Raw genomic sequence first — 16,276 nt, forward strand, 5'->3', positions numbered from 1 at the left:
CAGGATCTCTTCTCACAGGTCAGGGACCACATGGCCTTCCAGGCAGCCAAAGAGATGAGAGGACCTTTGACATGGCCAAGGGACAGCCAGCTGTGCATGACAAAACCTCACACTCTTTTTTGCCTCATGGCTCAGGCCTCTGTGAGCATGGGGGTCTATTATGCTTGGAAACGGCCTTTTCCCCTGCTTTTATAAAAAGCTCTTCCTCATCTGATTATACAATTTCAAAGTATTTCTTGAATATGGTGTTTTCTGTCAACTCCCACAACAGATGCATTATAACAGATGCATTTCCCTGAGTGTTTTCCTTGTATTACATCTCATTTTGAATTTCCGGTGAACTGACATGCCATGCATTATTATTTTTCTGATTTTAAAAATTTGATTATTTTTACATAGTTGTCTACAGCAAAAAGGGTCAAGGGTGAGGGGAAGGTGGATGTGACCATTGTTTCAAAATTTTCTTTTTTCTTCTTCCTGTATCTGGCATAAGAGGAGAGATCAGGGAGACGCCATACCCAGCCTCCCAACTGCCCCAATACCCAGGAATAGAAAACAGCCACCCAACATCATCCCAAGATCCCCAGTGCCCAACAAGCTTCAATGGTTCTGCTCAAGTAGTTTCAACAGTTTGTTAATTTTGAAATGCTGTTTATCTTGCCAGTCCAAGGATAAAGAAATCCTTCCAAGATCCACTGACTGACACAGGCCACCTTAGATTCTTCATTCGTCTAGATATTTGCTGCCAACACTTGGCCGGGACAGTTGCCCACCTTCCTCTGCTATGATACTAAATATCTTCTTCAGGCTCCAATGGATTGCCATATCCTCCATGAGCAACTGGGTATCCTGTCCACTGCTGCATTAAGTCACTGAAGTGGCCCATCTTTGACACATGCACTCCACAGTCAGAGCACAGATCCTGTGATTCTCCCCATGTTTGGAGTTCTGAGTCCAGTGGTTCATCAAGGTTCATCCCCAAAGATTTCTGAAGTTATCCCAGACTGAGTATTGTCTGTGCTTTCTATTTTGGGCCCCTTCTCTGTCTGTCCCCCACATCAGCCTATGCAATAGTGGTAGTCCTAATTGCTGGGTCAATTCTGTCTCCAGTCCTGACTCTTATGATATTGGTCAGCCCAATCCTATCCATCACAACTTGGCCCTCATATACACCAGCAGGAGCTGTAGCATAATTGGAACAACCCCCAAAATCCCCCACTAGGACTGCCCCCATTTCTGGTTCCTGTGCTTGCCAGTTTGAGCAACAGACTGGTCCAGTCTGTCCCACATGCCATTCAGCTCTCATATACATCAATGAGCATTGAAGCCTAGATCAACCCAACCAACTTCACTATCCTGCCCATATTCATGCCAGCAGGTGCCACTGCCTGTCTAGCAAGGACTGCCCTTGCACTGGTTCCCATGTTCACCAGTGGGAGATGCAACCCATTAGAGAGGTGTCCACTGCTAGATTCAGATCTTGCAATGCCCAGGTAATTCTGCAATCTAGCTTGACGGGATTTGCCCAGTCCCAGTACTTGGCAAGCTGATGTTGTAGCAAAGCCCATGCTTATGCATGTACCAGTGGGTGCAGTCAGTTAGCCCAGCCTGGCTGTGCACCAAACCCAGCTCACGTACATGTCAACAGGTGTTGTAGCGCTGCCCTGCCTGGTCTGCCCCTGATGCTAATTCTCAAGCTCACCAGTGCGAGCTGTGGCCCAGAAGGGTAGCTTCCACTGTTCCCCTACTGGGCTCACATCCTGGCCCTGGGTCTCACATGCACTGCTGTGTGTTGTGGCTCAGTCTGGCATGTGGCTCAGCACCATTTGCCAGTGGGTGCTATAGCCTGACCCGACCTGTTCTACCCTCAGTCCCAGCTCAAACTGTTGGGTGCTGAAGCCTAGCCTTACCTACATAGCCCCCATACCTTGCCCAAGTGTAACTGCAGGCTTGTCTCACCCCCATCTTGGTTTTCATATCTTCTAGTGAGTGTTATGAACTGGCCCAGCATGGACCCCCACCCCCAGACCTGACCCACACATGTGCCAGCAGGTACCATAATCTGGCCTTGTCTGGGCTACTTCCAGCCTCAGTTCTTGCTCTCACCCTCAGAGACTGCGTCCTGACAGAGGAGTTCCCCAAACGGCTCTATCAGGTTTCTCACTAATGACAGATCTCACCCACACCAGTGGGTCAGCCTTAGTCTACCTCCTGTCCTGGAAGGTACAGTGGCGTTGCCCAACTGGCCAGCATCCATTCTGATTCTTATTGTTGGGTGCTATAGCCCAGTCATATCTGATGCATGCCTGGACACAGCTCTTGTGTAGTTCAACAAGTGCTGTGATCTAAACTAGTATTTCTATACCAACTCTGTCTCTCACGAGCACCAGTGGGTGCTGGAGTCTAGCCTGGTCTGGTGCACCCCAGACCCAATCTATACACATGTCAAGGGACACTGAGTCCTGCCCAGTCCATGTTGCCACCCCCGTGTTCCTGCTCTTGTGCTCACCAGTGGGAATCACAACTCAGATGGGCATTCCCTTAACTCCCCAACAAGGCTTTTATCCAGCCTCAAATCTTGTGTGTGCCATTGGTTGCTCTGACTTAGCTCAGGATAGCTCATCCCCTGTCTTCTCCTTTGTCATAAGATGCTGCAGCCTGATCCATTCTCACCAACCCCAAGCCCCAACTCTTGCTGTGGGTGCTGTGGCCTAGCCCTGCAGTCTGCTCCCATCCCTTGGTTCACACAAACCAGTAGATGTGATAACCTATCCCAGCATCATATACACTCAAACTTGGCTCATGCACATGGCAGTTGGCTAAGGTTGGCCCAGCCTTGCCTGATTTGCCCACCTCCAGAACCACCGCACAGATTAGCTGATGGGTGGAGCTACAAGCCCAGCCTGACCAATGCCCAAACCTAAACCACCTGCTCACCAGTAGGAGTTACAGACCACCAGAGGAATTTTCCAAGTTTCCCCACCAGGCCCACTCCTAGACCCAGATTGCACATGTGCAGCTGGGAGCTAGACCCTTACCTGGTACAGTATGCACCTTCCATCCCAGCTTTTGTGGGACTAGTGGATGTTGTAGTCTGGCCTGACCCATATCCTATTCTTGGATGCACTTGTGGGTGCTACAGCTTGGACCTGCCCTGTCTAGTCCCAACCCCAATACCCATGAATGTTGGAGAGTTGATTGATCTTGCCCAGTTCAGTCCATCACCACCCCAGCTCTTAAACCATCCAGCAGAAATTGCAGTGCCACAGGGGTGAGCCTACAAACCTCCACCAAATTTGCCCCTGCCCCTGGTCCTCTCACATATTTGTTAGTATCATGACCCAGCCTAACGTGACCCATCCCATGTTCTGACACTCAATGGTGAGTACTGTAATTTAGCCCTCCTGTGCAGTCCCCCAGCCCTAGATTTAGTGTGCACCAGTGAGTGGTAGTTTGCTGTTTTCCATGTTAACCAGCCCAGCACAGGTCTTCTACATGGGCTGGTGCATCAGTCTGACCTGTTAGGACCCTCCATCTTCTCCACTCCAAAGGGCCCTGTTTTAGCCCTCTCACTTACCTGCAAGTACAATGAACTTGTCATTGGGAGTCCATCAGAAGTCATTCCTAACCTGCAATACACTCCCTCAGCAGTTCTTCCTCCGCCACAACCTCCTTCCCCTTTCCCTGATTAATCCCACAGTCCATGTACCTGGGAGCACATGAGTTTCCTAGCCCAGCCTTCCAGCTGTGGCATGTGTATTGGCCTGGGACCATATGCCCGATATCCAGGCCCATTCAAATTTTCCTAAGTTCACCATCCCACCAGGCTAGCATACTAACCTGTGCCTATCCCTTACTCTCCTTCTACCCCACCTGGGACAAGTTTTCCTGGAGTAATCATCAGGCTTGCTCTGCCTTCCTGGACGTGAACTCTCAAGTCCCTAAATGCCCCCACTGGTGCTGTCCCATTGGTCCCCTACAAATTCACACCCCAAGGCTCTCATGAGCCAGCCTCTGGCATGGGAATAATTGTGGCAGGGGCCTTTCATGCGCATTATTTACTTTTTGAACAGTATAATGCATCAAGCATCCTTAGTAGAGTGAGTCAGAGCAAACGTTTATTTAATTTTTTTTCTTTTTTTTTTAGTGTAGTTAGCAAAATCTGAAGAGATTGATATTGGAAGATATACCTGATTTATTTCAAGAGTGTTCTCTGCTTTCTTAAATAGAGCATACATGAGAACATATGAATATCTGACCACTTTTTCAAATGCAAAATTATATCCATAAGCTGACTTAAGATCAAACCAACTTAGAATAAGAAAGTCTCCTCACTCAGAAAGCTTCCTCCAGGATCTCTCAAGAATGACTTTTATTTCTAACTGGCATCAACCTTTGAATTCTAGACTTTATATCCACTTTCTAATTTCCATTTCACAGATTTTTTCTTTAATTTTCAAAACTGACAAGATATATTCTCAGTAGGAATTGATCATGTTAGAAAAGTGTCACCACTGAGTCTACAAAATGTATGAAACTCTGACTTCTCCTAATTTACCCAACCACTTTTTGCCTCTTTTTTGTGATTTTTCTTTTTCTCCCAATTTTCTTATTTTTTTTTCCATATTTGAAAGGTAAAAAGAGCTCTCCATCCTCGGATGAATTGTCCAGATACAGCAGTTGGGCCTGGGTCACACGAAGGTCAACCGCTGGAGCTCAGTCTTAGTCTCTCTTGGGGATGGCAGGCACCCTACTGCTGGAGTCAGCAAGTAATGCCTTCCAGGGTGCATGATAGCAGGAAAGCTGGAATCAGAAGCTGGGCTGGGACTACGCTAGGGGATGACCATGTCCTGTGGGGCACCTTTTAAGATGTAGATAATATGTGTCCATAGAGTTTGCTTTCATTCAGAGCAATCTTTATGTTTTTATCATCTACTGAATTATTTTATCTTGCTTAGAGTTTTTCTTTTGCATCACCTGGAACTCATAGGCTCAATGATGATGATTTCTGTAGGAATAGAAACTCTTTATTTTAAGATTGTGTTTGATTTTTGGTATTAAATAAAGGACTGATTTTTTTTTTTCTGGTAACCTGGAGCTCATCTTTCTTCAAACCTATTCTATAATGGATGCTAAAAGCTATGAGCAATACTTTAGAGATACGGAAATACTTGATCAGTGTTTCATTACCCTATTTTAAGCAACTCTTAAAGAAAAATGACCATGTCAGAAGATTAAGCTTAATCAAGTTCAGCAAATGGAATTGCCTCAGTCTCTTTTCCACTTATGAATCTAAAATGTGATTTGAATCCCAATGACTGCTTAGATTTGTGAGCTTGTCTCATCTCTCTAGTGACTGTGTCTGAACAGTCAATATGTCTAGAACCTGTATTAATGTAGCCCATAGTGGTATAAAGAACATGTAGTACCAATAAATTTCTGTTAAATAGCTCATCAAATGCCAGTTGCCCTGACTGTAAGATAATGTTAGTATTTGGCCCAGGAAACTCAATCAGTCTTTTCCAGGCTATAAAAATGATCATTCATTGATTTAATATATGGCATTAGATAGCCCCACAGAATTGCCACCATATCCACAGTGATATATTCTTGACCTCAAAATGTACATTTCTTATTTCAACAGTTTTGAGATAAAAAATGAGGAAATAGGAATATAAAAATCTAGGAAGCTTGTATTGGAAATTTTCATGACTGAGTAGAGAGAAAAGCTTTAAACATTAGTATATCAGTGAACATATATTTGCAACAGAAATGATGTCCAAAATTTTATATATGTTTCATTTCTTATTTGTATTTATATTTATTTCTGTGTTTTAAGGATATTTCCATGTGACCTAATATAGATTATTTGCCTTGACCGATAAGGAGAAATTTGAGTCATAACAATTGATAGTATTTCAGAGGTGAAATCATGACTTTGTAAAAATAAGTTATTTTTTTGTGTGTTTCTGTGGTTAAAAGCTAATGCTTAGCTTTGATTGCTTAAGGTATTTCTTTTACCTGTCTCAGGATCTCACTGCTCTCAATGCCTCCAGAAAAAATACCATGGAAATCTACACAGTGATACTCATTTACTAATATAGCATCCATTCACATTTTATTCCCAATGGAGTTGAGAACATCTCATTCAATCTAGTGATTTGTAAATGCATTTTCCACATTGTTTTCATCCATTAGCCTAGGTAATACTGCATTTAATTTTATTTATGATATGAACATCTCGATATATGAAATTAACTACAAGTGAAGATCTTGAGCCTACCATGTTTAAGCATCATTATCATAAAATAAGGATGATGATCATTTTTATCTTGACCTCTTCAATGTATCAACATATGATTAGCATCATATGCATTAACATACAAAATAACTTTTACTTGTCAGTGGTTTCAGTGCTGGTGTTTGATGGGAAAACTTTAGTGCTTACCCCTAATCCCATTTGTTGTTGATATTTTCATTATTATTCTCCATTTTTATTATTCTAAATTTATTAAACATACATTTGTGAGATAATAATACGATGAATTCACATAAATCCCTTACCTTATTTCCCCTACTAATATTTCAAATTAGTGTATTTGTCAGATAAATGTACCACCACCCAACTTCCCTTCCTTTTTAAAATCCAAACTCTTCTATCCCCTGCAATCAGTATTCTGCAGATGAATTTAGATTTTTATTTAAAAAAAGTAGTTTCTACATATTAACAGGTTGGTTAACTTATCTTTTGTTTATTTGCCTCAACACTGAATTTAAACCATCATGGCTTGATTGCTCATTACTTTATTTCCAGAATCTCTAAACAGTTACCTTCAAAGACCTAAAACCAAAATTTTCTGTAAAGAAAATGCAAGTAATAGATGAATCTCATGTGGAAATCTGTTTTTATTAATTCAGCAATTCTCACATATATATTATACACAGAAGGTATTCATTACTACTGTCTTATTACAGAGAATAACATGTATCTCTTTTCACATGAATAGTGAAGTTGACCTTGCTTGTGTACCATGAGCCATAAACCTGTAAGAAACTCCTGTGCAAACTCTGATAGATGTCTTCAGTTTATGTAGAACTGTTCTGATACAGCAGCCACAGTGAAGTAGATTTGCTCACTCGTATTTTCTCCCCCTAGTGCTTCTACTGAAGGATTATTGAATCGCCAATGCATTTCATGTAATTTTATGAAAGAACAGTGTACATATTTTGATGCCAGTTTTAGTCCCATGAATCAACATTTCTTATTGCACTGTGAAGGTAAGCTTCTATGTGATTTCAGGTTTTCTTTATCCATTGTGTTTGATCAGTATTTATTACTATCATCAGTAAACTTCAAATGTTACTTGAATTGGATTAACTGGCATTCCTTTATTCATATACTTCATTTAGAAATAGAAACGTGGCATAAGTCAATATGCATATGCAATCAATAAGAGATATTCAAACATGAGCATTTGAAAATAAATAAACCAATTTATTTTAGCAAAATCATGTGAAAACAATAAATGAAATTATTTGGCCTTTAGGAAAAGCAATAAACATATTGAAACTGTGGCTTGATTGTTAAGGGATTTAGGATGTATAGCGATTGAATTCTTCTCCAAAGTTCTTTGATTAAGAGCAATTGATTTATCCCGTGGACATAACACTATGCTCTAATCTTACAGGACAGGACAGTGCAGGATGCAGTCATAGAAATAATTTTCCCTTTAATATGTTGCTGTATTTCCTGCACATCACATGGAATTCATGCATCTTCTCCCAATTTGATGAGTTCAGTGCTACTGTGCAGTTGATGTCTTTGTTAAAGACACAAGGGGAAATACAAGAAAATGTAAATTTAGAGTTTCATTTTTCTTGATGCCTGAAATAAAGTGATCAGTAAAGATGAGTAGTTATAGATAATAAGAAAAGAACAAGTACACTTTAGGTAGGGTTCCGTAAAGAAATTAAGGTTCAATATACTTTTTATGACAACATATAGTATATTTTATATAACATGACAACAAAATATCTAGTATATTTTAAGTAATATGATACTGAATAGTATATTCTAAAATCTTATATAGAATTAGCCTCCGAAGTTTTATTTATCACATGCTTGAGATATTTCAAATGTGCATGTTTTCTTTATTTGTTAGACTAGTGGAGGTGAGAATTTCATCTTAGACCTGGCGCAATAGCCTAGCAGCTAAAGTTCTCACCTTGAATGTGCCGTGATCCCATATGGCAGCCCACTTCCCATCCAGCTCCCTGCTTGTAGCCTGGGAAGGCGGTCGAGGATGGCCCAAAGCCTTGGGACCCTGCCCCCGCGTGGGAGACCCAGAAGAAGCTCTGGGCTCCCTGCTTAAAATTGGCTCAGTTCCAGCCGCTGTGGCCGCTTGAAGAGTGAACCATCGGACGGAAGTTCTTCCTTTCTGTCTCCTCCTCTCTGTATATCTGCCTTTCCAAGAGAAATAAATAAATCTTTTAAAGCAACAACAAAGAGAATTTCATCCTGTGTCACCACATGAAGTGTGAAAGGGTCATGAGCACACTTGTGACCAGCAGTGACTGCTCTCTAAAGGACTAGAGGAAAGTCAACACTGAAATATAGGAGATTCATGGAGTGCGGAATCACAACAAAATACAAGAGAGTTTCTTTCACCACACTTTTGCATTTGTGCTTTTTGAATACAGTACTCCCAGGGACAAAAATGAAATATAGGTACTTACTTTCTGTTCTATTATGCTTTAACCATAAATATTTTTCTGCCACGTTCCTTTCCAGGACAGCATTGCTTAGATCTTTTTGAATTGTTTTTGCAGAGGTGATTGTGGTGGCACAGAATTAGACCACCATTTGGGAGCCTCTGTCCCCTATGAGAATGGTGGTTCGAGTCCTGGCCACTTTCAAACTTCCACTAATGTGCCCTAGATGGTGACCTATGTTGGGGGTTCCTGCTACCCCATGGAGACCTGGGTGGATTTCTGACTCTTAGCTCTGCTCTAGTCTAGCCTTGCTTATTCAGGCATTTATCACTTGACCTTGTGAATAAATGTATTTAAAATAAGTTTACATGTGTATTTTCTCAAATTTAGGTCCAAGAGTCCCAGTGGTCAGCTTGCATAGTACGAACAACCCAGCAAGTGAGTACATGAGAACATTGTGATTGACTTGGTCTTAAACATGATTTGTCTTCAAGTGCCATACTCTATACATGTGCCTTCAAGGAATGCCCCACCATGAGCAAAGCTGCGTAAACGCTACACGCTGAGCTATATGTGTGTAAGGAAACAGTAGCATAAGAGGTTTAAATCATGTTACAGTTAGGACTGGGTCTGATGCAACTGTAATATTTTGTGTTCCTAAGTCAGATAAGCAGTAGTTAATTAGATGGGTGTATTTCACCCTACTGATCCCTTAATGCATTGAGTCTTTCTTGGGTTTCATTTAGATTTTTCCCTTCGGAAATTTTATGCATTTTGGTGAAAGATATCCCAAAGTTTTTATTTTGTTTCTACCACTTTTGTTACAGATATTGAAAGCCTCTATCATTTATAAATCTATTCAAAATTCAGAATTCCATTCAAATTTCCTTTTTATTGTGTAGGAATTACTGTGATGTGACACAGAATGATGCTGCTTTGATAAGGTGTGTGTGTATGTGCACACGCACATTTATAAATATGATACTGTTCACAAAAAGAACCACATAGTTTCTTGAACTTTGATCTCCTCCTTTTGCTTTACAATTGCTTGGTCAAGGAGTTTTCAAGCAATATTCTTAAACATACATGGTTTAACAGACCGCTATAATGTAGTAATGAGGGTTATGTTCTCAGACTCATTAAATCATGAGAATGCACCTGCTACAGACACTGTGTTATTATTCCTTTTTTTCAGATGACAAAATAGTCATAGAGACGTTTATTAACCCTGGTTATAGTTATAGCACTAAATGGAAGAGCTGTAGGATCAAATGAGGGAGTCTGACTACAGAATAAAACAGAAATTCTACAATATGGTGGAAACTTCCTCTGTTGAGTTTTCATCTCTTGCATCATATGATAACATTTTTGTAGCAGTACGAAGCTGCATTGATTGTAGAGTCGCTGAAGTTACAAACATGAAACAGCAAATGTCATTTGGAAGAAAAGAGATAAACATTTATATTCCAAAGATACCATTGTATGAAGAATCGGAGCATGCCTTTGAGAAACACATAGTTCTAAACTGATCGTGCGTTTTTGTGTTACTGGAAGAAAATTTAGCACACACTGAATTTACAAGAATTTATCCCTTTATTCATGTCTTCACTATAAACATCACGGTCAACAAATTTAGTTTGTTCAATCTTAAAACAGCAGTATCATTATGATAACAAAAGTTGATTGAAACAATTGAGAGAAAGCTGAGTTTTATAGATGAGAATATATGTGCATAAATGGGCCTAACTTGTGCTTTTATGGGGACATTAGACAAATTAGTGAATTGAAGGATAAATGGGTTTCTGTGCCAACAGGTGAATCAATTTGTAGGCAAAGTAGGATCTATTCATTATAGATAGGGCATTTTCAATGTCTGGCTATGTGACTCACATGGCATATTCTGCCATGAGCAAATTATGATTTTAAAATTTTCCCAACCCGATTTTAAGTTACTTTTATCCTACTGTTACTAGGTAACTTTTTTTCTGATTACTTATTATACAAAGCAGCTCCTCATTAAATCTTTGATATTTTCCAATCAAAAGCCAATTCTAATTATTTTAGGATTAGGAAAGTCAAAAAGCCTCCTGAAAAAATGGCCAGATACCTAATTTCTTTGTCAATGAGCACTATATTATAGAGATAAAAATTTCTGTTTAAATTCAAGTAATTATGCATTAATGAAATAAATACACCTATAAATCACCTGTAACTCATACTGGAGTGACATAAAGTAAATAATAGATGAGGACAAAATGGAAAAAAAAAAAACTTCAGAAGCTTTAGCAAGGGTTGAAAACCTTTTCACCTTTATACAGTCAAAATGCTGTCCTATCATTTTTCCTAAAAAAATCAGTAGCAAAAATATATATTACTAATGCAGAAACAATGTTTCTTCTACAATTTGCAAATAAAGTATAAATATTGGGGGAAAATCTTTTATGTCTGAGCTTTTTTATAGTTTAAACTGAAAAAAAAATCTAAATAGATAATTATACTAAAGTCATTGATAACGGTAAAGGACATACTAAGCATCCAAAGACCAGAGTTTAGAATTAAATCCGGTAAATTTTGCTCAGTGCTCTGGGTAGTATCTGTTTGCCTTGGCAGGCAGGACTACTATCACCTCCACATATTCTGTTCTATGTTTCTCTGAACTGGAAGTATTTTGTGTGGATGACTTAGGTGTGGTTGTCCAGTGGTTGCCGATTTGTTTCAATCTGTTGCAGTCTTGTAAGTAAATGGAGTGGGTAGGATGGGCAGAGGTGATCATGGAGCTTTTATTCCAGCAGCCCTAAGCCTGTGGTGCACTTGGCTGATGGTCAGTGTCTCCTCAATGTCCATGTGGAAGCAACTCCTTGGTGTAGCTACTAACATGCTCATCCCATGGAGGTTTTTATAACTGCTTACTCTTCGCCTAAATTTCGGTTTACATATTGAGTCAAGCTTTGGATTACCAGATTGTCCCTGAAGATTTTCCAATCCATGCCCGTACACCTGCATTTACAGCCTTGTGAGAAAACCATAAGAATGTTTATTCATCTCAAATATTCATTTGAAAAAGAGCAAACTTCGTGTATTTCAGGAAGAATTATAGGAAGCTACTCAGGCTCCCCGGTCATTCCCATTATCCTGCATCTCCTTTCATTGTTACTTTCTTGCTTTTTTTTTTTTAATGTTTGTGAAAATTTCTTTTCACTCCTTTCTATAATCACTGTTGGAATAAACCACAAAATGTAATATTCAACAACTACAATCCATAAGACCACAAGTCCACAGGAGTTGAAACATGGACAGAATCAACACTCAAAGCATTGATGTTCATTTTGTTTATGTATATTGTTATACTTTATATTAACAGCTACATATAAGGCAAAGCATACATTGGCCTTAGGGGCCTGGCTTATTTCATGATGGCTTCCAGTTTCAACCATTTTATGAAGAGAATTCTTTTTTTATTTTTTTAATAGCTGAGAAGTATTTTTGAAGTGCCTGTATACAAACATTTTCTTTATTCCGTCACCAGTTGAAGAGGATCTGGGTAGACTCCATGTCTTGTCTAAGGTGAACTGAGTTACAAGAAACATGAAAATACGGACAACTCTATCATAGGCTGAGTTTATTCATTTGGATAAATTCCCAGAGTAGAAAGGTTGGGTCATGTGGTAGATCTGTTCTCAGATTTCTGAGAAATCCACATTTTTTTTCAGTAATGGTCTTACTAATTTGTATTCCCACCAACAGTTGTGTAGGGCACTTTTCACCAATGTCCTCACCAGCATGGATTGTTTTGGCATGTGTGATGATGGCCATTCTACCAGGGGTGGGTAGAAACTCACTCTGACTTTGATTTGCATTTTCCTGAGGACTAGTGATCCTGAGCAGCTTTTCATGTATATGCTAGCCACTTGAGATTCAACATTTGAAAAATGCCTGTTTATGCCCTTTGCCCATATCTTAACTGGATTCTGTGTCATGCTGCTGTTATGTGGCTTGAGCTCTTTGTAGATCCTGAATTAATCCTGCATATCAGTCTTTTGGTTGCAAATATCTTCTCCTATTCTGTTCTTCGTTTTGTGGCATGTTTCCTTCTAGTAACTTCTTAGCTTAATGTAATCCCACTGGTCTGTTTCTGCTTTTATTGTTTATGCCTCTGGCTCTTTTTTGCAAGGAGCCTTTGTCCATGCTAATATCATGCAGACTTCTCCCAAATTTTCCTCTGATAATTTGATAGTAATAGGTAATAGACTTAGATTCTTAGTGTACTGTGAGTTCGTTTCTGATAAAGATAAGGTAGGGTCTTGTTGACACATGTGCATGTATAAGTTCAGTTTCAAAACAAACATCATTTGTTAAAAAATCTGTCCTCTTTTCAAGACTATTTTTGTCTTATTGTCAAATAATTCGTTATTTATAAATGTCTATGTTAACTTCTGAAGTTTTTGTTCTGTTCCATTGGTCCAGATGTCTTTTTTTTTCTTTCCAGTTATCAGTCTGTTTTGATTAAATCTACCCTGTAGATGTCCTGAAATCTGGAATTGTGATGCTTTTATCCTTGATTTTTCTTAAGATTATTAGCTATTCTGAGTCCATTATGTTCCTATATGAATTTTAGCAAGGATTTGCTAGATGTGAAGGCATTTTGCATGGGATCACACTAAGTCTGTAAATAGTTTTAGACAGTACTGCCATTTTGATTATATTAATTTTTCCATCCATGAAAACAGAAAATTATTTTATTTTGTTGTATGTGTCTTCTACTTTTTTAGGATTTTGTAATTTTCATTTTATATAATATGAAACATTTAAATTTATTCAGAATGATTTAAATCGTGTAGCTATTGTGAGTAGTACTGATCTTATAATTTATTTCTCAGCTAGGGCATTACTTTTTACACAAAGGCTAGGGATTTTTTTTTCTGTGGGTGTTCATTTTATATCGTGCAACTTGTCGAAGCTCAATAAGTTCCAATATTCTCTTACTAGACTTTTAAAATTCCCCTGTATATAAAATTATGTCATGTGCAAAGAAGGATAGTTAGCACTCTTTATTTCCAATCTGCATCTCTTTGATTTGTCTATCATCTGTAATTGCTCTGGCTTAAATTTCTAGAAATGTATCAAATTGGGTTTAGCAATTTGTTTAAGGTTTTTATCAATAAAGATTGTTGTATTTTGTAAAATGTTTTCAGTGTGTCTATTAAAATGTCCCCATGGTTTTTATTCTTCAGCTTGTTAATATGATTTATCACAATTGTTGAACCTTTCATACAAATTGTTCTTAAATCTTGCTTGTGGGCCCGGCATGATAGCATAGTGGATAAAGTCCTTGCCTTGAACATGCCAGGATGCAATAAGTTTGCTGGTTCTTTTCCCAGCGGCCCTGTCATCAGATGGAAGATCTTCCTCTCTGTCTCTCCTCCTCTCTATATATCTGCCTTTCTAATAAAAATAAAATACATCTTTTAAAAAAAATTTTGCTCGTGTCTTATCACTGAGCTAAAATCAATTATAAATCCTACTTGGCCAGGGTGAAAAATCTCTGTGATATGTTGCTGGATTCTTTTAGTCGGTATTTTGCTAGGATTTCTGCATCAGTGTTCATCAGGGATATTATTCATCAGATATCTTTCTCCATTGTATCATCTTCTGATATTAGGGCTAAGGTTCTGCTGCCCTCTTATTACGAATTTGGGAGGATTCCTTCCCTTGCTGTTGTTGTAGTACTTTGACAAGAACTGAAATTAATTTTTCTAAATGTTTGATGGAATTGAGCAGTGAAGCCATTTGGCTCTGGGTTTTTTGTTTTCTCTCTGTTCCTGATTAATCAGGGTTTATCCTGCGCTGTCCATGGTACCATCTCTCTTCCTGATTAATCAGGGTTTATTCTGTGCTGTCCATGGTACCATCTCTTCCTGATTAATCAGGGTTTATTCTGTGCTGTCCATGGTACCATGTCTGTTCCTGATTAATCAGGGTTTATCCTGCGCTGTCCATGGTACCATCTCTGTTTCTGATTAATCAGGGTTTATTCCTATGCTGTCCATTGTACCATCTCCTTATGCAGCTCAACTTTAGCTGACTTGGGTTCTCGCCATCTTTTTTTTTTCTTTTTTCTTTTTTGGTTTCTTCAGACAATAGTGTATTAATTTAGTGTATTTTTTAAAAAAGTAGTTATTCAGTGTACTACTTTTTGTATGATTTTTCAATTTCTATTTCGTTTACTGCTCATCTCTTACTATCCTTGCACTGATTTTGAATTTTATTTTTTCTCATATTTTCTTTTTCTAATCATTCATTTCATGTCTTTCCAGTTGCCTGATGTAGGAAACAAAACGCTATAAACTTTGCTATTAATAGTGATGTAACCGTATCACAGAAGTCTTCATATGTTATATTGTCATCTTCCCTCATTTCCAATTTTTTTTTTAATTCCCTCTTTTATTCTTGTTTCTGTGGACTACTTTTAATTCTGGAACCTATTATTTAGTCTCCATGTATAAACATAATTTCTAAAATTCCCAAGTTGTTATTTCCCAGCTTCATTCCTTTGTGATCAGAAAAGATGTGATATGATTTTCTTGTTTTTGAATATATCGAGACTGCTCTATGGTCTATCATGTGCTCTTCCGAAGAGAAAGTTCTATTTCTGGAATTTTTGAGATGCCTGGGATCATGCATAGAATGCCTAATCCAAAGAAAGGAAAGTATTATGGTCATAATAGAAGTTGGTTATTTCTTTGATAAATATTTGCATAGTACAAGGAGCCTATCATTAAGCAAACACAGAAGACTAGAGAGATAGACAAGAGTAAGATCAGAAAAGACTTGATTTTGTTTTGTTTTCAGAAAAAAATATGTATGTTTAATCATATTGGTTCAATGATAAACTAATGACATTAATAACAATTTGTGAAACATCACTTATTCTGAATACAGAATAACTAAAATTCTATACTCCTTCACAACCACTGCCCCACCAAAAACATAAAGGAAAAAGAAAACTGAACAAATGAAATAGCTACTTTTAGATAATGTGCAATAGTCACGCATGTGCTTCATCCACCAAAGGAATTAAATTTGTTTTAGATGTTTTTTGGCTAGAAGCATTTTCTTTTAAGTTCTGAAACAGTATTTTGGTGGGAATGGTTTCTATTTATGATTCATGGGTCTGTTTATTTCCATTGAGTTCATTCTACGTATTTGTTTTATTTATTATAGAAACAAAGTAAATAGGATAAATAAGCATGAAATAACATCATTCTTGAGAAAGAAGTGATACAAAATATGAAGTAAGCTAATTTATAACCCAACTCATTAAATAGATTTATAGCAAATGAAATTAATGGTTTTCTTTTGCAAAGATGTGTTTACACAGGAATGTATTAAATATAATTGTAATAAGAAATAACCTAGTAGGGTATAGTAATATTTCTGGGTTAAGGAGACCAAATTGGTATTCAGAACCATTAAGGTTAATAGAATAATGACAAGGTGAAAAGGAGAGGGAGAGAAACAAGCTCCAATGGAAAGAAAAAGAAACAGAACAAAGAAATGCACAGCA

General features: G+C 38.2%; 1 protein-coding gene across 2 annotated transcripts in view; it reads left to right on the plus strand.

Moving 5' to 3' along the window:
- The window catches only part of DPP10 (dipeptidyl peptidase like 10), a 1,236,914-nt gene that overhangs the window by 1,183,845 nt on the left and 36,793 nt on the right, over nt 1–16,276 (plus strand). For both annotated transcript variants that reach the window (XM_040979106.1, XM_040979105.1), the window contains exons 16-17: nt 7,157–7,278; nt 9,103–9,150. In XM_040979106.1, coding sequence (XP_040835040.1) covers nt 7,157–7,278; nt 9,103–9,150 — 170 coding nt within the window. The remainder of the gene's footprint in view (nt 1–7,156; nt 7,279–9,102; nt 9,151–16,276) is intronic.

The sequence above is a fragment of the Ochotona curzoniae genome, unplaced genomic scaffold (genome assembly GCF_017591425.1).
Source record: "Ochotona curzoniae isolate NIBS_2020 unplaced genomic scaffold, NIBS_Ocur_1.0 contig_3037, whole genome shotgun sequence".
Lineage (NCBI taxonomy): Eukaryota > Metazoa > Chordata > Mammalia > Lagomorpha > Ochotonidae > Ochotona > Ochotona curzoniae.